This window comes from Siniperca chuatsi, linkage group LG2 (assembly GCF_020085105.1).
Source record: "Siniperca chuatsi isolate FFG_IHB_CAS linkage group LG2, ASM2008510v1, whole genome shotgun sequence".
Lineage (NCBI taxonomy): Eukaryota > Metazoa > Chordata > Actinopteri > Centrarchiformes > Sinipercidae > Siniperca > Siniperca chuatsi.
In genome coordinates, this window is record NC_058043.1 from 3,401,570 (window position 1) to 3,425,005 (window position 23,436).

The 23,436-nt window shown below is 40.0% G+C and overlaps 1 protein-coding gene across 1 annotated transcript; it reads left to right on the plus strand.

Moving 5' to 3' along the window:
- Positions 1 to 724: 724 nt before the first annotated feature.
- On the plus strand, positions 725 to 21,453 carry rbl1 (retinoblastoma-like 1 (p107)). The gene is made up of 22 exons (XM_044183390.1): positions 725 to 1,026; positions 3,815 to 3,948; positions 5,178 to 5,381; positions 5,587 to 5,651; positions 6,253 to 6,381; positions 7,411 to 7,574; positions 7,970 to 8,034; positions 8,206 to 8,380; positions 8,850 to 9,016; positions 9,990 to 10,102; positions 10,630 to 10,733; positions 11,129 to 11,266; positions 11,596 to 11,760; positions 12,596 to 12,752; positions 12,854 to 13,081; positions 14,423 to 14,613; positions 14,865 to 15,041; positions 15,569 to 15,640; positions 16,036 to 16,123; positions 17,005 to 17,153; positions 17,290 to 17,454; positions 19,013 to 21,453. Exons 1-22 carry the CDS (start codon positions 865 to 867, stop codon positions 19,205 to 19,207), a joined length of 3,207 nt encoding a protein of 1,068 aa, XP_044039325.1. The 5' UTR covers positions 725 to 864; the 3' UTR covers positions 19,208 to 21,453.
- The last annotated feature ends 1,983 nt before the right edge of the window (positions 21,454 to 23,436 follow it).

The following is a 23,436-nucleotide window of genomic DNA, read 5'->3' on the forward strand; positions in this document are numbered from 1 at the left end:
TATTATTAGTTTTGCAGGTATTTGGTCACAAACCACTGGACAAATTAAAATTTTGATGGCGCTAGAGGAAAAGGTCAGGGGGTTACAGAGACTACAATTCACCCTTAGCGGGACTACAAATGTCTGCGCCAAATATCATGGCAATCGATCCAATAGTTGTCGAGACATTTCACTAAAAAAACACAAATTTGGACGTCATCGTGGCGCTAGAGGAAAAGTCAGGGGATATCCTTAAAGTCGGTAGGATTCATCCTCTGGGGACCATGAGCATCCGTAGCCTAAACAATTGGCAATGGCAATTCATGTAACCTAATATTTGTTGAGATATTTCATTTGGACCAAAATGGTGGACTGAACGACCGGCATTACCATTCCTACAGTCTTTACTGCTTTCTTATTTTGGAACTTAACCAAAAAGTTGGACTATCATTAAGAAAGTCAAGTAAGTAAAATTACGTTTGTTAGTTTTTTGTCCATTTCATTTCGCCTAAAATTATAAACAGTCACGGAAAGACGGTTTTCAGTAACCAACGTCTTTGGTAGTAATGTGATGAGAGAGCGGTTGCTTGGTAACGGCTGGCTGGTTGGAAGGAGCACGAGAGCACTATCTGGAGAAGGGAGAAGGGGGTTGGGCGAACAGCGCTCGGGACCGACGCTCCCCTCGCCTCTGATTGGTCGCTGCCTAGCAGTTTTCGCGCCAACGCGCTGCATTGTGGGGATGGTTTGCGGAAGTCAGCCGGTCGTGGGGAAGCTGGTGTTGTTTCGATGCGGATAGGGGGGGGTTTGGTTTGGTGTGGTGGTGTTTAGGATTTAACTCTGGGTGATTTTAAACTTGGCCGAAACTGTAACCGTAAGTTTGTACGAATGCGGGGCGAAGAGTCGTCGGATTCTGAGTCGGGGAGGATGGAGGAGAGCTCAGTGCGGAGGAGTTTGGAGACGTTGTGTCAGGAGCTGAACATGGACGAGCAGACTGCCACTGAAGCCATGGAGAACTTCACTTCCATATGGAATACATACACTCTGGAGGTAAATACTGTCCTCTAACCAACGTCCTCATTTGCGGTTTTAATGATTCTGCCTGCTGTTAAACTCACGGCTGTAGATTTACTGAAATATCCTTAACTTTAATCGTACTTTAAACTCTTCAGAACTGAACTTCAGTGCAGTGTGGGACACAAACACTGGGTTAAAGGGCTTCAACTGACGACTGTTCATTATGTAATCTTTCTATTATTTTTTGGTTAACCTACTTAACGTTACATTATGTATTATTAAACAAAGTATCTAGCATGTCTGTCTGTAACAATCACAGGTTCCCTGAGCCCACTATGGAGACTTAAGATTGTTTACTTCCAGAGGTGGTAACTAAGTACATTTACTCAAGTACTGTACTTAAGTACAGTTTTGAGGTACTTTTGCTTTACGTGACTACGTCCATTTTCTGCTACTTTCTACTTCTACTCCACTACACTTCGGAGGCAAATATTGTACGTCTTACTCTACTACATTTATTTGATAACTTCAGTAACTATTTACCTTGCAGATTCAGATGAATACAAAATATAGCACAATGACTAGTGTTGGTAAAATATTTAATGCAGGACTTTTACTTTTATCAGAGTATTATCTACCTTGTGGTATTGCTACTTTTACTTAAGTAAAAGATGTGAGGACTTCTTTCACCACCGTTTACTTCTGACCAACAGTCAAGGAAACAGCCAAGTATTCACTTTTCAGTGAATCCACTTTGTTTCAAGATTAAAACATTATGGGACCACAGCTGAATAACTTCAGACAATTAAAAGTATAAAAAGTGAAGTTGAATAAAACACACCACAATAAAATAAGACATGAAATAAACAAATAAAACAGATAAGACCTGATTGAACTGGAAAAATAAAACTTATGGCTAACATTAATAAAAAGCTGTTTAAAAATGATTTAAAAGATGTCATTGCTCCTGCAAACTTCACATTTAAGAAGCTGTAGCATTTGATGAGATGGCTGTTGTTCTATGTTCGAGACAGGAATTGATTCATTTGCTGTTGGTCCACTAAAAGGATAAGGTACAGCATAAACATTATTGATCCCACGCTGGTAAATTGAAGTGTCACAGCAGCAAAAGGAAGGACAAGAACAGATGCAGTAACCTTAAAAAAACTAGAATACCATATACATTATGAGCATCTACTATATACACTTTTTAATAAGACAAAAAAAAAATAGAAACACCTCTCAATATAATGTCATCCAGTACAACACCACCTTTAACTTAGTAATAAACATATGATTGAATTTACACATTTCTGACAAAATCAACAAAAACTTAACATTATGAGCTTTGTAAAGACAGATTTTATGGCAGATCTGTTGTATTGGTTTGGATTGTGACTGACATGTTATGACAGGACACCACTTCCTCCTATGAGAGTGGTTACATCATCATCATCATCATCATTATCGAACGCAGGGATCATAGTGGCTGTACAGCTACATCATTACGACTTAGCTCCATGGTGACAGATAAGACGGAGAAGTAGCAGCAGCCTCACGCTGGGTAAATAGCACTTAATGTCACATGCCACTTAATTTATCCACTCTGCTAAAAGCTGCTTTGGTGCTGTGTCATTCTACAAAGTGACATTTACCAGGTTTGAATTGTCATAATTCATTAGTCACTGCAGAATAAACAGCTGTTTTCACTGAGAACAAATTCATTTATTTTTGTTATGTAACTGAAACCAATATCTGATATTTTTCAAAGAAGCCAATAGCATTAGGGGTTTGTCGTGCAAACCAGGTCAGATAAGATATTAGTCAGATGTGCCCATTGTATGGTAATTAAGTGGTTTTAAAAGAAGTCAGTAATACTTTTATTCTCTTGCTGATCGACATTGTATCAAGCATAGGGCTGCAACTGCTGATTATTTTGGTTATAGCTTCAGGTAATTTCCCTGACTGTTGATTAATTGTTTTATCTATAAAATGTCGAAAAATTTAACTCAAAACTTGCCGGAGCCCGAGGTGATATGTTCACTTTGCTTGTTGCATGTCCAGTCAACAGTCTAAAACCCAAACATATTCAATTTACAGTTATATAAAACAAAGAAAAGTAAAAAAAAAATACTTGCATTTAAGGAGTTGGTACCAGCAAATGTTTTGTATTTTTCAAACGATTAATCGAGTTTCAAAATAGTTGCCACTTAATTTTCTGTCGATTTGACTAATGACATAAAAAGTCTGCTGGCAATAAAATAATGTCGCTCTGAATCAGTGTTTCCCTTTAAAACTGGCAGACAAATACTGATAATGCGCTGATATGGTGGCACATGAATCGTGCCCTGGTGTGAGATGTTTTGCAGTTTTATAATTATCTTTTCTGTTAAGATTTTCATTTACTGTATAGTCATCAGTCAAATGCTGCAGAATTATCACTCACTGGATCCTTGTAATATTGTGGCCTTCACTGTCCTCATTAAAAATAACCAGCTGTATTTTCTGCAGTTAAATAAAATCTAAAAAGTAAGATTTAAGAAATAATTTTACAATGTAGAAACAAAAGTTGTTGAAGCCTTTCGCCTCCAGCTTTTGTTGAATTTCTACAGTGATTTTAACTCCACCTGTAATTGTGTTTCCCCTTCTAGAGTTATTCATAATGTTTTATGTTTTGCCGTTGTTGCCCGCAGCTTTTTATGCTCCCGTTGATGTGCATAACTTTGTGTGCTTGAAGCGGATCAGTGACTGACGGGGTTTCTGTTTGCGCAGAATGAAGATGACCCATAACGTTTGTGTACATGTGTTGCTGTTTGTGCAGGGAGAGGTGGTCCACTGGCTGGCCTGTTCGCTGTATGCAGCCTGTAGGAAGGGATCCACTCCCACAGTGGGTAAAGGCTTGATGGAAGGAAACTGCGTCTCCCTCACCAGGATCCTTCGCACCTCCAAACTCAGGTCAGTCACTGTCGGCTCTGCAGTACCCGACAATGTCAAAGACATAAAAACATCTGGCAAATCACAAAGCGTACCATGTAAACCTTGGAGGGAGTTAGTTGGTAATGTGATGTTAAGGATAGGTTCACATTTCTTTGTGCAAACATGAATTAAGTTCAGCTGAAGTTAAAATGAGGCTTCAGCAGTTAGACAAATCAAGCTGGTATCTTCCAAAATTACAGACTTCTTAAAATAAAACTCCCAGCATTTAAGAGTTCATTTTTGCACAGAACAAGGACTGTGGATTTTACCCCCCATCACTTTGCTTCATGAAGTACATACGTACATATGAGCATGTTAGTATTGTATTAGAAAAATGTAAACCTGTCCTTTTTAAATGACTTGATGAAATGAACTGAAAGCTGAGGACTCAAGTTGAGTATCTTGTATACTGAAGTAAACAAAAGCTCTAAAACTGGCAAACTCAGACTGTATTAAAAGTACAATATGGAAACGGTTGTAATTACAGCAGGCAAGTACAGCTTCACTCCTTCACAAATGTTCCCAGTCTGATCTGTTAACTGACGATGCAAAAACTTTTCTCTGTCTAGCAAAAGTGCCAGTTGAGAAAGATCACATATAAAGATTTGCATCCAACAGGGACGTCTGTTTAAAGCCATCAAGCGGATGAAAATGTCTTATTTTTAAAAAAACATTTTTTCACCATTCAATGACAAGATTCTTTGTGCTTGTGTTAGTAAAGCTGGGTAATAAATTATATATTATTTCATATGATATTCTATTGTAATATGAGAAACGACAGTATATCTGGGATTTTGGGTTCATAATATCGTGATTTTTCTCTCCCTGGTTGGAAATGATGCATTTCAGTTACATGGTACAATTTTTCAACTTATGTCTCTTGTGTCTGAGCTAAATGAACACTAAATGCCTCTGCTCAGTAGAGCTACATTATTAAGGATTTAATGCATCCAGTCTGCTTCATGAAACATTATTGGGCTTCTTAGTTTATCACCCTTTAATTTATTTTCTCATTTAGACCTTTTATTCACAAGCATCTGGCTTTGTTTCTTTATTGTGACATTGAAGGCCTTTCCAGGAAGTATTAAAGAGTTTAAATTTGTATTTCTGGAACCTGCAGATGCCTTGTTTATGTCTTTTTTTTTTTTTAGTGGTAAGGTCTTGGCTTTTGTATGTTGCTCCTAACACTTCTGTCCCCGTCCTCCCAGTCTGATCCAGTTCTTCTCTAAGATGAGGAAGTGGGCCGACATGTCCAGCCTCTCGCAGGACTTCAGGCTGCGCATGGAGCGGCTGGAGCGCAACTTTGAGGTTTCCACTGTGATATTCCGCAAGTTTGAGCCCATCTTCATGGACATGTTTCAGAACCCGCAGGGAGGCGAGCCGCCACGGCAGCCACGCAGCAGGAAACACAGGCACGACACACAAACACACACACACACACACACACTGCCAGCCCTGAAGCAAGAAACACTAGTGCAGAGATTTTATTCTCTCTGTCACATTAAGTCATTGTTTCTGTGATTGCCAATTATAGAGAGACAAGCGAACACACGCGCACACACACACTGACGCCCAGCCCAGTCTAACCGAGTGTGTGTCCTCTCTTTGGCTCTGCAGGCGACTGCCATGTCACATCAGCGATGTGTTCAAGTTCTGCTGGACTCTGTTTGTCTACACTAAAGGTACCAAGAAACAAAAGCAGACTGTAATGCTTTTGCTAGCATCAGTGACGATGTTCAACGTGAGGCTTTGTGGCAGCTTTGAAAACATCTCAAAGTTTCTGCTGTAGTTTTTAGTTTGCGTTATGGACTTAATGGACCACTTTACACCTCCAAATATTGTTTAAGTTGTTGGTTAGTTCGGAGTAGAGCTGCAGTTAACGATTGTTGTCATTATCGATTAATCTGTCGATTTATTTTCTTGATTAATTGTTGTCCGAATTGTCAGAAAATTACTAAAAAATGTTATAATTATAATTTCCCACAGCTAAAGGTGATGTATTTAGACAGCGTGTTTTATTCCATTTATTTACACTCAAAAACTCAAAGATACTCAGTTTAGTCTCATATTACAAAGAAAAGCAGCAAATCCTCACATTTGAGAATCTGGAACCAGTATTTTGTCTGGAAAAATGACTAAAACAATTAATCAATTATCAAAATTTCTGTTGCTCAAATTGATTAATCATTGTAGCTCTAGTTAGGATGCAGATTACCTCTGTGTGATATAACGTGACTTCTCTGTATCAACTGTGTGTGTGTGTGTGTGTGTGTGTGTGTTAAGGTAACTTCTGTATGATCGGTGATGACCTGGTGAACTCGTACCACCTGCTGCTTTGCTGTCTGGACTTGGTGTTTGGCAACGCTCTGCTCTGCGCCAACAGGAAGGACCTCATCAACCCAACGTTCAGAGGTGGGTCTTTGGGGGTGTGTGTGTGTGTGTGTGTGTTTTAGAATGAACGCACAGCTCATTATTTATGCAAGTTTTACGACTGGAGTGTTTCTGCAGACCGTGTTTATTTGCTGCAAACAGTCAATGTAACGACTGAACTGGCGTCAGCTGTAGTTTGTAACGTATACATCCAGAGTGTGTGTACAGCGCCTTCAAGTCAATTTAACTCCACTTCCTTCTGTTACTTTCCTCCAGATGCGTCTCCGTTTTCCTCTTGTCTTTGTATCTTTCATGAAGTGGAGTAACGAGCGCACATTTTTCTCTCAAGTTGAAACATTTTTCAACTCGCAAAGACACGTGTTTGCCTCAGCTTGTGCGGCCTAAAGTGAATCTGTGTCCGTTTGTGTGCACTTGATTGTAAAAGCCACGCTGACTCTAAAATCCACCTCGCATGAAGAGCCCAGTTACACCTGGCATTAACATGTAATCTGTATCTGGATAAGTGAAAACATACGTTAATGCAGGTGTAAATGCATGCAGAACGCGTTATGATCAGATCTCAGCCAGGTGTAAAGGACATCCATACAGTGTGACTACATTCATCCACCCAGCAACTTGAAAGGCTTTCCTTGATCTAGGGACACAGAATCAAAATCAGAAATACTTTATTGATCCCCGAGGGGAAACTCTTTAAACGCTATGTTTGTTGACAAATCTGCCAGCCCCGCCTCATTAATTTTCACATTAAGATCAGAGTCGGTGCGGGCAGAATAGAGATAACTTACTAAAACCAGGTGGAACTGCAAAGGCCTGTGGATCACATCACACCTAGGAGAGAGAGATGGGTGAGACAGCAAAAGAGTGAAATAAGAATTCCTCTTTAAGCACGTGAATACTAGTCTGTTTGTGTACTGGCATGTATGCTTATTTGTGTGTGTGTGTGTGTGTGTGTGTGTGTGTGTGTGTGTGTGTGTGTGTGTGTGTGTGTGTGTGTGTGTGTGTGTGTGTGTGTGTGTGTGTGTGTGTGTGTGTGTGTGTGTGTGTGTGTAGGTCTGCCTGCTCTGTACCGCGCTGACAGCCACGTTTCACCGGACGAGCCTCCTCCGTGTGTGTTGGAGAGGTTATGCGAGCTGCATGACGGGCTGGTGGTGGAGGCGAAAGGCATCAAACAGCACTACTTCAAACCCTACATACAGAAACTGTTCCAGAAACAGGTACACACACACACACACACACACACACACGCACGCATATATTCATTCAGGTTTGTTTCCTTTATTTTTAAAGTGCCTTTCCTTACTTTCTTCCTTCCATCCTCACTTTATTCCTCCCTTCAGTCCTCCCCTGATACAATTAGCCACTCACTCTTCCCTTGCTCTTTCTTTTCTTAATGATCGCTTGATGGTGGAGCCAAAAACAGCTTTAGTTCAAATTTGACATTCAAAAAATTTGAAAAATAAACAGACAAATCTCCACATTTATAGCTTGTACTTAAGGAGTCTTTGTGATTTCCAGCTCAGATTTTACTTGTTTTTGTAAGCAAATATCCAACTTTTCGTCTATCTGTTATTGTTAACTCATGTTTGTCTTAATATGTTTTCCCAATCAGATCCTGAAAGGTGACGAGGAGCATTTGACAGAACTATTGGATCCTCAGAACTTCATTGATAACAAGTAAGCCAATCAGGGATCAGAGGTCAAGGGTCACTTTCAGGGAAAAGTTAGTGTCCTTAACTCTGTCTCCAAATCTGTGAAGTTAAAGTTTTGGACGTAGCATATATGAGTACTTTTCAGAGATATTGTAGTGTTTAACTGTCCGTCTCTGTGTGTGTGTGATGCATACAGTAAAGCCATAAACAAGGAGTATGAAGAGTACGTGTTGACGGTGGGAGATTTTGATGAGCGAGTGTTTCTGGAAGCCGATGCCGACGAGGAAATTGGGACTCCGAGGAAGATCGTTCAGGAACCGTCTGCCAGCCAGATGAACGCTCAGAAGCAGCTGCAACAACATGTAGAGAAGGTACACACAAACATATATACGCACGCACGCACACACACACAGATCCACCGGTAACAAGACGTACAGAAGGTATATACCAGTATGCAAACACGTAAAGCATAAGACTGCCGATATCCTATGTTTTGTTATTGTTAACAAATCCCATGAAAGGACCAAAACCAACAACGTTTCGTCTCCCAGTACTTTCTGACTTCCTGTCTGTGGCTCTCAGCTCCAACCCCATTGGTTCCTTGTCCTACACCTCACAAATATATATTTTAATTTTTTTAAAAGACTGAAACAGCTGATCACTGTAGTTTTTATCTAACGTTACTCAAACAGGAGGAAACGTATAAAGTACAGACAGTCAGCAGCATGTGAAGGAGGCAAACACACAGAAAAATCTACTATCTAGAGGCACACAGATGCTATAAACACGCGTTCACTCAGAAACATGTAGAGTAGAAATAATCTGTTTCTCTCTGTGCAGTCTGGCTCTCTCGCTCCCTCCACCCCTCTGACGGGTCGAGTCTACCTGAAGGAGAAGGACCTGCTCGTCACACCCGTCTCCTCGGCGACGCAGAGTGTGAGCCGGCTGCAGAGCATGGTGGCCGGGTTGAGGACGGCCCCCAGCGACCAGCTGATGCAGACCTTAAAGTCAGTTCCTCTTTTTGTCTCTTGCCTCTTTCTGCATCTCATCGTTGCAGTCGAGCAGCGTGGAGTACATCGGACCAGGATAGAGTAAAACAAGGGGGAGGAAATAGGGAGTAGAGGAAAGCAGGGAGACTGTAGATTTGTAGATCATGTAGGAATTAGAAGGTAAATGACTTATTTTTACTTAAAGTAGTAATTTGACAGTTTGGAAATACGCTTATTCGGTTTCTTGCTGAGAGTTAGATGAGAAGATTGATACCACTCTGATATGTGTCTGTTCAATATGAAGCTACATCCAGTTAGCTTAGCTTAGCACAAAGACTGGAAATAGGGGGAAACAGCTAGCGTGGCTAACTCTGTCCAAAGGTAAACAAATCCATCCTAGCAGCACCTCTAAAGATCACTAATTAACATGTTTTTAATGTCCTATTACAGAAGTGGAGTGCTACAGCATAATAGTGCAGCACCAGTTTTGTGATGAATTAAGTAGTAATTAATCAATCAATCAATCAATTAATCAATAGGAAATACCAAATATTTTCTGGACATATATTCTGTAAAGATTTGCTTTATTTGGTCAAATTTTTCAGACGTGACTTTGGACTATGCTAACCTGTGAAAGACATTTGTCACCATTTCTTACACATATGGACATATTTAAATATACCAATAAAGAAAATTGATTAATTTATCAATCATCAAGTGTCTTTCTCAGGCATAAACTCTGAATTCTATAAATAAATGAAGGTTGGAAGAATTTACAACAAAATATCTAAAAACATGTCATGAAAGTATTTTTTTTTTTTTTTACTTTTCATTGCATACATTTTTCTTTCATTTTGTGTTTATAACTGGTCAAATACATTTTAATTTAATGCTTTAAAGGTTTTCAGGTAGTCATAAGTTGTTACTCTATATGTTGTGTATATAAAATATACTCTCCATAGTAACCGTGTGTCCTGTGCTGTTATTAAAGGTCGTGCTCCAGAGATCCCACAGAGGCCATCCTGGCCAGAGTAAAGACACTGGGACAAACCTTCAAAGAACATTACACCAACGACTCAGAGGACATGCCTGGCTCTCATATAGGTACACACACACACACACACACACACACACACACACACTAATAGTCATAGTGTTGGTCATTGTTGCTTTTAATATATATTCTCATATATACAGCTATTTTTCACCTACGTGTATGTACAAAATAGTTCAATGTTTATTTTTTTCTTTGTTCAGCTTTGTTGTCCTTGCTGAATGTCTAGCTCTGTCTTCCTGTAAATTGTTCTGTGTGTAATATTGAGAGCAACTTAAAACCAGAGTCACAGTCCTTGTATGTGTTCACATACTTGGCCAATAAAGCTGATTCTGATTCTCTGAAACAAACAAGATAAAGCTTAGGTGATAAACATTCAGGTGAGTCCTTCAGAAACAATTGGCAGTCTCACTATTTTGCACAGACCAGCTGCAGTATGAAATTAGAATTAAATTATTTCCTCAGTTGGGAACCTGGGACAAAATACTTTAATTGTATATATTTATAACAGTCCGTAGCTTTACATGTTATATATTATATAGTATACAAACGATCTTCCTTTTGTCTTTTGTTTCAGACTTTGCAGAGAACCGGCTGAAGCTGGCTGAGATCCTCTACTACAAGATCCTGGAGAACGTCCTGGTTCAGGAGACCAAACGGCTGCACGGCAAAGACATGAGTGTAAGCAGCAGCCACAGTGTGTTTCGTGTCTTTATTTGTGTGACAGAATAGTCTGAACTCAAAGGTCCACTTACTAGCTTTTTCTAAAAGCAAGCAAATTGGACCTTTTGAGTTAAGGCTATTTTGTGTGGTGCTTCCAAGAACTTCCATGCATGAGTCTTTATTTACTTTTATCTACAGTAAATACTTTATTTCATAGTTCATTAAAATTACCCAAAAACTCTAAAAGTTAAACAATATTAAAAAATATGTATAGATTAACAACTTTTCTTGCTTTCCCACCCTACTATTATTAGACGTCTCCAGTGTTTTGTGAAAACTTATTGACTGCTATGTGACATGTCTTTTTTTTTTTTGTACTTTGAGTAAATATAAATGTGTGTGTGTGTTGTTAGGTGTTGTTGGAGCAGGATATCTTCCACTGTTCCCTGATGGCGTGTTGTCTGGAGGTGGTGTTGTTCTCCTACAGCTCCCAGAGAACCTTCCCCTGGATCATCAACATCTTCAAACTGACCCCATTCTACTTTTTCAAGGTCTCACACACTCAAATACATACACACTTTTACGTATTTAAATGCTAACAGCCAGTGAAGTCGTTTCACTTGTTTGCTCGAGCTGAGATACCTTGTCACCTAAAGCAAAGATGTGCCTGTTTCTATCGGAATAGTTTGCATTTCTGGTGCCTTTGCGTCATAAGAGAACGTTATATCACAATTGACAGTTATCGTATTATCATTTGCTGCAAAATGCATTTAGACAAACGTGTGTCAGCTTCCTAGGTAATATTTCCCAGCTGTGTATGAACATAACTGGATTTTGTGTGTGTGTGTGTGTGTGTGTGTGTGTGTGTGTGTGTGTGCAGGTGATCGAGGTGTTTATCCGCTCAGAGGAAGGCCTGTCCAGAGACATGGTGAAGCATCTGAACTTGATCGAGGAGCAGGTTCTGGAGAGCAGAGCGTGGAGCGCAGACTCTGCCCTGTGGATCGCCCTGCAGGCTGCCGGGAACAAAGTCCCCACAGTGGAGGAGGTCAGCAGGAAACACACACACACACTCAGAGAGACACACTCATGCTTACCAATATACAGCAAATAGCTGTAATACTAATAATAATACTAAACAGTATAATCTCTCGAACTGCTTTTAGAGTCATTTTGTCTATTATTGAGTCCAAAATTCTAATTTTGTTGATACAAGCAAACATTTCTCCACTATAAATCAGCTTGTTTCAACTTGCTAGAATTAAATTTTCTTAATTGTAGTGCAACCCTCAGCCTCACCTGGTTTTAGATATTCATCACACATTACTAGTCAGGCTGCCCCCGACTAAAGATTTTCCTCGTCGAATAGTAGTCGTTAGATAAAGCCATTAGTCGACTAGTAGTCGCATGTTTATGATATTAATATAATTATTAATATAAATATATATTTTTGGGGAATCAGAAAATGGTTTGAGTTCCAGGGCTGAGAAAGACATTGTTAACACTGCTACATTACGTAATAATGAGCACGAAGCGAGCCGCCTTTTAACGACAATGCTAACAGCAAAAGCGGTAATGATTCTGAATGTGTCAGAACAACCAGCAAGGAGACCGAACACTTTGTTAATTTATTTCAACACAGTACTCATGTCATCATGTGGCCTCGGGGCTGACTTGTGCTCAGCCAAAAGACAGTTCTTTCTTTTTTCTTTTAGGTTATCCAATGCATTTCTGCATTTTATAACCACTGTTTGAGCGGTAGCTCTGAGCAGCAGTCTGCATAAACTTTCTTCCTCTTCCTGAATTTATTTCACTTTCTCTTTGCTGGTACTTTCTGTCTCCCTCCTCTCATCAACTCTTTCCCCTCATCTCTCTCTCTTCAGGTGAATTTTTCCTCCAGTCTCGACACGGGTTCTGGTCCTGGTTCTGTTTCTGGTTCTACCAGCCGAGGTCAGTCCCACCTGCCTCTGGTGGCCCTCTCCCCCATCATCCACCCCCGCATCAGAGAGTTCAGATCAGGCCAGGTCAGCGCACGTAAAGGTGGGTGTTCAGGTGCATCTGTGTGTGTTTAGGTATATGGTTTGTGTATGCAGGCTACATATGAGCTGTGATCAACTTTATTATCTGCCTCCCCCTTCCAGATGTGCCTCCCTCTCCGCTGTCAGTCCATGACAGGTACAGCTCCCCGGCAGCTGGCAGCGCTAAACGGCGTCTCTTCGGCGACGACCCTCCGGCTCCGGCATCAGGAGTGACCCCCAGTGTGAGCCCGTTGTCGTCGCCGGCCAAGAGGTTGACGTTCGACTCGAGCAGCACCCTGAGGATCGGAGTTCAGGGTACCCAGACCACTGTCCTGAGTATCCCCCTGCAAGGTAGACGCCACGCACATTTACACATTTACATAACTGAACACAGAATATAAAGATGCTGCACAAGAGCCAATCAGCTCCTTGATTATTTCACTTATTACATGACTGAAACAAGACATAGATTTAAGTGTTTTTTTGTTTTCCAAGCTTAAGTAATTTAGAGGTTCCTACCAAAAACAGTGTATAAGCTGAACTGCCAGATAAATGAGAGAGTACAAATACAAGCAGAAGTGTTGAATATCTGGATAAGCGCCCTGGTCACTTTTATGTAAAAGTCACAACAGCATTTCTGTATCACGTTGAACACGACACAAGTCTGAATTCAAGTCTGTGCTGCAGCAGCACAAGGTGAAACAGAGAGAGAGAGAGAGAGAGAAATGCGCGCATTTTACCTCCTCCTAAGATAACTGCAATGAATTGAATATCTCAATGGTCATCTCATACACAAAGAAAATGAAATCAGTTTAATACACTATGAAACACTGTCAAAGAGTCCTTATTATGATGTTCAGGATCAGTCTGTAAAAACCAGTTTCCCCTCTTGGTGCGACCGGAGCAGAAGAAGTTAAAAACCCTCGTACAACCACAGTAATATCTGACCAACTCGCTCCTTATATTTTCACTTTTCATTCAACTGCATGGACGAATAAATTAATATCCAGCAAAACTCTTTACATACAGCATGTGAGCAAACAGGAATTAAATGAGAGTCCCAACTAAATGTCCTGTCATTCACTGCTTGTGCCCTGCCGGATATTATAGAACAGGCAGCAGAATTTGCTCTCTAATAACATTGAATGATGAAATTGTTGCGAATGTATCAGTGGATTAGTGTGAGAAGTGGCCTTAAACTATATTTTAAAAAAGCTATAATTTGTCACTTATCATCTAATATTGTAATCATGTAATTTGTTTAAAAAGGTAAGTAAAGAAGAATTTGTTGTTAGCTGACATGTGAAAGCAGTTACTGAGGCAGATTGAGAACACCAACTACAAAGGAAATGTACTCCAATTTGTCACATTATCAGGTAATTTTTACTGCAATTAATTTAAATTAATGTTAATGTGTATATCAACACTGGGGCATTGGGTTTGAACTACATGGAGACTACACAATGATGAAATATATACGTGTTGCTCAGATAAAAGACCTTAAACCTACTCACAGGCCAATCAGATCAGAGTGTTCAACAAGGCCATGTTAACAAAATGGCCACAGAGTCCCTTTGGGAATCAAACCCCCAACTGTGGCAGTGTTAGTGCCTTGCTCTAATGCTGCACATTAATTTCGCTTATTGCCAATTGTGTGTGTGTGTGTGTGTGTGTGTCTGTGTTAATCTCCAGGTGTGAATAATGAGCGCCTTTTTACACTGATGCCGGTTCAGCCGTGTGACTCTTCTGGTACCATCACTGCTCAGTTCCTGCTGACCGCCTCCCCCAGCCGCGGTGCCTCCGCCGCACCCACGACCTCTGACCCCCAGACAGGAAGCGGTCGCCCGCGACGCACCGGATCTCTCGCTTTGTTCTTCAGGAAGGTAGGAGCTGGAAAAGAGACAAAATATTCACGTTCAGAAGATTGTTAACATCATCTTCAGTCATTTTAGAAGTGCGTTTTTGTTAAAACGTACAGTAACTCTGTCCGTGCGTCATGATAAGACTTCCTAAAAACCCTGTCAGTGTTCGTGACTTTACCAACCAGTTGTAGCTTTTTCTGTGTGTTTTTTATTTCCTACACTTGGACGTTTCAGTCTTCTGACCTACTCGTCTCCTCCGTGTCTGTTTCCAGGTGTATCACCTGGCCAGTGTTCGTCTGAGGGATTTGTGTGTAAAGCTGGACATCTCGTCGGAGCTGCGAGGGAAGATCTGGACGTGTTTTGAACACGCTCTGGTCCACTGTACCGATCTGATGCGGGACAGACACCTCGACCAGCTGCTGCTGTGTAGTGTTTACATTATATCCAAAGTGAGAAAACGTATTTATTCACCAAATGCTTCACATTTTATTAAGAAAATTGAATTGCAGTGTTGCCTCACAGGGAAAAATGTTTCTGGCAGCTCAACAAGGTTTTTAATTTCTAAATCAAAATGTTGTCCTTGGAGGGAAATATGTTTCTGGCAGCTGCCCTGAAAACCTGACTGTGTAATTAAGGGCCTGCCAGAGAAAACCTGTCACTTTATTCACAAAATCCTTAACACTATTATCGTTTAATTCTCTCATATTTTTATGCACTTACAAAGGCGCTGTTTCTAGAGCCAGGTTTTGAAGATTTCTTTTTGTCTCTGATAGAGTAGCTAAATTATATGATGATTTTAGAAGTGAATAACAGCATAAAATGAAGATTGGTCATCTGTTGGCGTTGTAGACAAACTTATAAACATAATAAGAGTACAGAAATCAGCTAACTGGAGGAAGCCGCCTGTGACTCGCGGGTACTTAAGTTAATGTAAACACTCTTGTTTTAATTCCTGTGATTCCTTTCTTCCTCGTAGATCACCAAAGACACTCACACCTTCCACGACATCATGAAGTGTTACCGCAGCCAACCACAGGCCAGCAGCCATGTGAGTCACACACACACACACACACTGCCATGATATAATAGGATATAACAACAATCTACAAACTACTGGAAAACATCATACAACAATTTTTATATCATAATTACAAAGTGCTGAGACAAAGACAGATTGTGATAAAACCATACAATTAATAGTAAAACAAGTTTAATAATAAATAATGTAGTTCCTATCAATTAGCCGGGTTTAAAAAGATTAACTAACCCTGTGATCATGTGCAACAATGTTTTTGATGTGTGACTCTCTCGCTACAGTAGAAAGTTTGTCATTTGACTGGATTGAAAAACTACACACAAATACTTTTAAAGAAAGTAAAGCTTTCTTGAAATTGGAAAATTTGTTTATCTGTGGAAGCTGACTTTGTGTGTGTGTGTGTGTAGGTGTACCGCAGCGTCTTACTGCGTCACACTCCCAGAGAGCAGGTGGCTGATGAGAACATGGAGGTGGATCCTGTTTCTGGCGGCGAATGTAAGATCATAAACACACTGTGTATATTTAGATGGTGGCCTGTGGTTAAAGCAGCAGCACCCGACCTTCTAATGAAGCACGGCTGCTGTCTGTCACAGGTTGAACGCAGTTTGTCTATAGTATGTACAGTATATGAGTTGTGAGCAGCTTAACCAAAGTGACGATCACCTGTACTCACTTTATTAACAACATTTCGGTCCTCAGCAGGCAAATTATTAGAATTTTGAATCAGATTTTTTTATGATCCGACGCACCTGTCCTTAAGACTTTCTGGATTTCAGGAACTTTTTAGTGAGTATTTAAAACATTTTCTGAGAAGAAAAACTACAAGTCAGAAAAAAATACTTAGTTATCTTCTTTCCTGTCTCATTGATCATCAAGCGACCACTCAGGTTTATCTTGCAACGTTTTGAAGGGGTCCTGGCCCACAGGTTGGGAACCACTGACTTCTACTGACAACTGACAACTATTTTCAATTTAAAATGTTGAAATTTAGATTTAAATCCACTGAACACACCAGGGATGCAACTAACAGTTATTTTCATTATCACTCATATTATTATTTGGTCTATAAAACTACAGAAAATGAAAAATGTCCATCAGAATACACTAAATAAAAGGTGATCTGACTTCCCGTCCAAAGAAACCTGGAAATATTAAATTTGCTTTAATGTATAACCAAGAAAACAAGCAAATTCTCACTTTCTTTTGCCTAAAAAGCAACGTGGAGATCAACTAATCGACTGATCATTGCAGCTCTAATAAAGTGTCAGAAAAAGGATTCAGTTTATGATGATATGAGTTAGAGCTGGAGCCTACAAATAGTTTGGCACATTTATTTGATAAATCACTTAAAACAATTGATCCGTGTGTTTCATCAGCTGCAGAGAAAAGCACTCAGGTGTCAGGAGAAGCAAGCTCCGACCAATCAGGGGAGGAGGAACGCGGTGACCTCATCCAGTTCTACAACAGCGTCTTCGTCCTGAAGATGAAAAGCTTCGCGCTGCGATACGCCACCCACGACAACCGGGTACGACGCTCTCCCAGTATGACCCCGAGCAGAAAACTGGGTTCAGTATAAAGAAATTAGCACCCTGCACTTAACGAATGGTTACATAATCTGACTGTGTGTGTGTGTGTGTGTGTGTGTGTGTTTGATCCTCCAGGGGGACGCTCCTCCTCTCTCTCCGTTCCCGTCGGTTCGGGCTCAGCCTCTCTCTCCTCGTCGAGTTTCTCAGAGACACTCGCTGTACGTCTCGCCTCACAAGAACTCCGCAGGCTGCCTCACACCAAACTCCTACACCTACAGGATCAACAGCAGCCCGTCCAAGGCAAGAACACACACACGCACACACACACACACGGTCACAGTCACATTTTAATGCAAGCTGCTTCGTCTTTATGTGGAAAAATTGTGTTTCTGACATTTGATCAGTTGACATTTCAAAATCACATCTGACTCTGTCCTCCTGACATTAACACAGTGTGTCTGCAGGTTCTGGATAAGCCTGACGTTATGTTGTCTACAGGCCGTGAATTTAGTGGTCCTGAATAGTTCAATATAACCATTTGGGTTATCGAATTGAGCTGTGGCTTCAAGGTATTCTGGGCTGGTGAGAAATTAAAGCTACCTTAAATGCATTTACTTCAACAGCAGAGAGAACCGGGCTTTTATTTGGAATAAAAGCTTTTATTAACTCAAATTTAGCTTTTATTAATGCAAACTTTCTCCATGTTTACCTGTTGTCTTGATAAATTCAGTATAATTTACATTTCTGCAGCACTAATTCCATCAGGACAACAACAGTCACACTCACCACTCTGCTGCTCTGAGAAAAGAAATAGACTTCCTGTTATTCATGGGCTTTTAATATGAAAAACCTATAGGAAGTGTTGCATGTCATTGACTGTAGTTTAACACTGATCGAGAGAAGCTGCAAGTTAATTGGTGAATTACACAAGTAATTCTGTTTAAAGAATAGTGGAAAATATGCCATGACTGTACATGTACATTATTCTGAATTTACCACGTTAGCCATTACAGTTAATTCCCCCCAAAATCAGTGTTTATTTTACTTTTATTACCTGGCCTTTATTAGAGACCAGCATTTATTTGTTTGCCATTATTTGAGACTTTTTTTAGGAGATTTTCCAGCATGCAGACGTCCTTTAAATGTCAGTCATGAAAGCTTAATTCGTGCTTTTGTGCTCTCAGGATGTTTTGCGCTACAAGTTCAAATATTTAATCCCGAATAACTCAACTCTTTAATCTGATTTTAGGTTTATTAGCTCTCAGTACTCCGAACGCAACATGAGCGACAAGCAGCATTTCTGAAATTCCTCTGAAAGCGTTATTGAGAACAAACTGTACCTGTAAACAGAGTGTCTTTCCCGGTCTTCTCTCCAGCCGTTAGAACAGATTTCATTATTAAATGTCCTCAGTATTTTTAACACATGGAGTTTCCACTGTCACTATTGTAAATATTATTATGTGTGCATATATATTAGAGCTAAACAGATTAATCGATCGAACTATTTTGATGATCGTTTCAGTCGTGTATCAAGCAAAATTAGTGAAAAAAATGTTGTAATTTCTTTTCAGCTTCTCAAATGGAAGATCTGTTGCTTCTCTTTGTCATGTATCACAGTAAACTTAATACCTTTTTGGGTTTTGGACTTTTGGTCAAACAAAAAAAGACATCGGATCACCTTGGGCTGATCGTAGACCAAACGGTTACTCGATTAATTGAAAAAATAATTGGCAGATGAATCAATAATGAAAATAATCGTTAGTTGCAGCCCTAATATAAACAGTAATACGCTGTAGCATCACTAAAGCTCGACTCTCTCTTCCTCTTCTGTCTTGTCTCTGTCGCGTCCTCCATCCAGGAGTTATTAGACATCAACCGCATGATCCGGCAGGGCTGCGTGAGCAGGAAGAGGGCCTTCACCATGGAGGGGGACGTGATGATGTCATCAGCGTGCGACTCCCCCAGCAAGAGGGCGTGTCCAGAGAACGGCAGCAGTCCGGACGTTCTGCTGAAGCGTCTGCAGGACGTCGTGTCGGAGCGGCAGAGTCACTGATGCGCAAACAGACGGAGAAACACGTAAAACATTAAAGTAATGAATGTGTTTTCATTACAGAACTGTTCCTCAGTTTAAAAAGCTACCAGGTACTTGTGGAGAAATGATGAAACAAGACAGGAAGTCTTTTTTTTTCATCACTGATGCCTGTTTAATTTTGATCTTTTTATATATTATGACCCGAGGGTCGTAGAACCTGTGCAGCAAATAATGGCATACTGCGTGCCATTTTGTTTGATCCAAAGCGGCTTGTAATTCTAGTGTTGTCACAACCACAAAATATTGACTTTGATACCAATAATAATATCTAAAATGTGATATTCGAGCCACATCAGAAATCGAAACACACAATAGAGCAGACAACAATCACTGAGACGCTTTACTTTTATTACCTTTTCACTTAGAGACCTTTTATAGTTTTGTCAAATAGCTCAGGTGAACCGAAATGCCCACGTTAGTGTTGCACTATTGTGCGTTGTCAAGAGTGCTATAATGTACAGGTTGCAAAACATTTGCAACTGCTAGATGCTCTTTAAAGGGTAACTTAAAGGAGTGCCTAAAAGTTCAAAACACCGTATTGGCCTGATTATAACCTAACCCCCTTTTTTTACTTTTTTGAAGATAGTATCTCATGAAAACTTTCCTGTTCTCCCAAGGAGAAGAGAGTCCCTCATCCTGGACGCTCTTTCTTTTGTGAAACATGAAGTACTTCCATTACGGCAGAATGTAAATCTCATTTGTGAAGCTCGTCTATCGGTCACATACTCGCTGTCTCCCGTCAGACTCTCGAAGCGGTCTGAATTATTTTCTCTGGCAGGTAGCAATTTTCAGACTTGAGTCTCTTTTGCGCTCCTCATCATGACTTTCATTGGCAGCTTGTCAGATTATTCGGTCTCATCTGTTTCCACTCTCTTTTTCACTCGGCAGGACATTATTTCCTCTGTGGCAGCAAAACACGTTACACGAGCTTACAGAAACTTTCATAAGTAACCTGGACTAATGAAACACTTTTAGGCCTAACTAACAGACACAGAAGAACAGACTTAAAGAAACTCACTAGCATAGCAACATTAAGGCTAGAAGCAACCCATAATGCATCACTCTGTAGGAGCTAGTGTTACACCGGTACTCTCTCCATTCAAGGAGAATATCTGCTGTTGTGAATTATGTAACTGTCTAGTCCTCTAATATAACACAACCCACACAATAATTTCCAGAAGAAGAGCTTATATTCGGGCCAGTATTGTATAAACTTTTATTAAATCCAATATTAAATGCAGGTATTTCACGGTGGTACAGATGACGTATCACACTAAGAAGTAGTAAACACTCAACACTCAGTTTATTAATATAAGCTCTGAGTCAGACGACCTTCATCAGGCATTTTTATCTATCCTTGCATTTGTCACCAGTGGAGTGCACATGTTTTTTTCAGCCTGCGCGAACATGAAACCTCTCGCCTCGGCAGTGTTGGTGCCTTGTTGTCTGCTCTCACAAATAAATGTCAGTGTTAAAGACACATTTAATGTCCAAGTAGTGAAAATAGTCAAACGCTGAACGTGTGTATATAGTTTTCTTTAACAGGATAAGACAAATCAAGCTCTATTGTACATTTTCTAGTATTAAACTAAATTGTAGTCTTCCACCACAATATTTGCAGAGGTCGACTTTTTGTAGAGATTTTATTGCTGAAGTAAAATCGTCTAATTTTATTCTTTTACTGATTAGTTTTACAGTTTCCTTTTTAATCTTTCCGTTTTGTGGTTATGAACCATTTAATGTTGTATAATGCTGTAATAATAGGCTTAATGCTAACAAGAGTGCTTGATTGAAGCAGCATTTGTGTACCCGAGTGTGTAGTATCTACACTTCATTTTTTATTCAATTTAACGTTTCAGAAAACAATCTGTGACTTTCTAAACGATTTCATATCAACAGTTTTGTTCATACCTGGGTTTGCTGAAAGCACACTAGCAAAGGAGACACTGAAAAACTAACCACTTGTTGTAAAATGCAAATTAAAAGTGTAGATTTTGCTCCCACACAGCCTAAAAATACAATAATGGATGAAAATCTGTAAGCAGGGAACCATTTTCTGTCACTCTGGTGTGTTTTTCGCTCTGTGTATTCGTGCTTTTATGAACTCTCTTCAACCCACTTCAAGGAAATTTGTATTTTCTACAAACAAACAGTCAAAAGTTTTGTACAATAAATTTACTTTGAGCACTCTGTGTTCATTCATTTGACTTCCTAATGTTTCATTCGTCTTCATCGCGTAGGCACAATTTTCTCTAAATGCTGTTTCAGAGCCCCCCCCCAACACCACCAGGATTAAAGTTCAGCTCGAGAAATACCGAATCATGTTTATATTTGAGATTCAAAGTTCATTCTTAACCTTGGAAACGTGATATGATCGAAAGCTCCAGAAAAGCCACTAAATGGACCTTGTGTATATTTACTTTTTGTTGGCCTAAAATTACTCATGCTTATAAATATTGAGCCTAAAAAAAACTAGCCAGCATACAGAATACCCACCATGCGTAAGTTTTTAATTGTAAATACATATAAGAATACAGAGGACAGAGTCTCAGTTTGATCAGTGTTTTGTGTTTATATTGACTTTAATAAAGTACGTTATTCAGGCCTGGAAATAACATGCAGACAAAAAGGTTTTGGAGTTAAACAAAACACTGAAGCTCCGTCTGAAACACTTACTGTCTTTGCCGACTCATGAAATGTTGAACTTTTTACATATAAATGAATTAATTATGAGTTAACTTCTTGTATCGCTAAAACAGCTGATTCAGGATAAATGTCTTGACAAAGTTTTCCACTCACTCACTTAATAGCTTATTTAATTATTTTAAAAAGTCTTGTACAGACTGTATATTCTGTCCACATTTACATGTAAATATTTCTTTAAATCACGAGCAGTTTTTGTAGTTCAAACCTGCATTAACTGATTTTATTTTTGTATGTACAAATCCAGCAGACACAGAGGGACATTAGCTATTTTTTATTTTTTAAAGGTGATCTGGTAAATTTCCAGCAAATATTCTCTCTCTTTTAGCTGGTTCTCGTCTCCAGCAGCTCCTGAGGGAAATATCTGGCTCTTGAGCTGTTAATTTCTCCGCTATGTTCACCAGCCAGCAACTGTGTCTGTCTGCTGAGTCGAGTGATAATTCTCAAAGCGACGCCTCTCACATCACAAGTGGTCATTTCTTCCATTGTTCATATAAAAATATTGATTATAGCAGCTTTAAACCTTGTTACCAAATAAATGTCTCTGACTGAAGATGTGTTACGAACTGTGCAGCTCAGAGCAAAGGTGTTTTCCTCCGGCTGAGGGAGAGTGAGGTCCCATACATAATGCATCCTCTTGGGCCTTAATCGCCCGGTTACCACGGCAACCCTGTCAGTTTCCATTCCTACTCCCAGAATCTCACTGGGCGCGTTTACTTGCGCACCAGTATCCTGGTTTGGATCATATTCGGGATATGTTTGCGTTTACATGGAACGTTCATATCCCTGTATACGTGATCATAACAGCTTCCAGGTGTCGTGATCGTCCGCCTGCAGGTGTGTCTTGATTTCTCTCCATCTCAGCGTCGACGTTATGTACCAACAAAGAGTGTTCAGAAACCTGGATCAGGTGTTCACGTGCCACACTATCCTGGTTTCTATCGGACTACTCCAGGTAGCATATCCTATATGACTGGGATTCTCATAAAACCAGATCCTAACCAGGTGTAGACATTTTCTTTTCCTCACAGCATCAGGACAGTTTTTACGAGTCTAATCTTCAAATACATCACTGGGTTAAATATAAATATTAAATATCACATTTAATTCTTAGTTTAGCCCAAAATTTCAGGTGATGTTAGCAAAGCCCTGATTGTGACTCTTTCCTGGACTTTGTCTGTGTTTGGATATAATATTATAATGAGCTGCCCTTTCAGCGTCCCATTCGTTAACTTACCTGTACCTCTGTTATAAACGTGGCGTTTCCTCCCTGTTTTGCTTGTGTGTGAGTGGACGCCGGTACGTCGAGTTCCCATTGATTCTCCGCCTGCTTGTTACCATGACAATACGCCTCTTTCAACAGTTTCACAGAATAAAAGTAACGCATCCCTCTGAGATGAATCACCCAGGAATGCAAACACATGTGGAGGTGCAAAATGATTTCCCCCGGCTGTTGATGAATAACAAAGAGATGATCAGACTTCAAT

What these genes read in the sequence shown, in the direction of transcription:
- rbl1 (XM_044183390.1), top strand. Translation starts at nt 865, where the DNA reads ATGCGGGGCGAAGAGTCGTCGGATTCTGAGTCGGGGAGGATGGAGGAG. An exon ending in TCTGTTTGTCTACACTAAAG is followed by an intron (nt 5,652 to 6,252) that starts GTACCAAGAAAC and finishes GTGTGTGTTAAG; the next exon opens with GTAACTTCTGTATGATCGGT. An exon ending in GTGTTTACATTATATCCAAA is followed by an intron (nt 15,042 to 15,568) that starts GTGAGAAAACGT and finishes TCTTCCTCGTAG; the next exon opens with ATCACCAAAGACACTCACAC.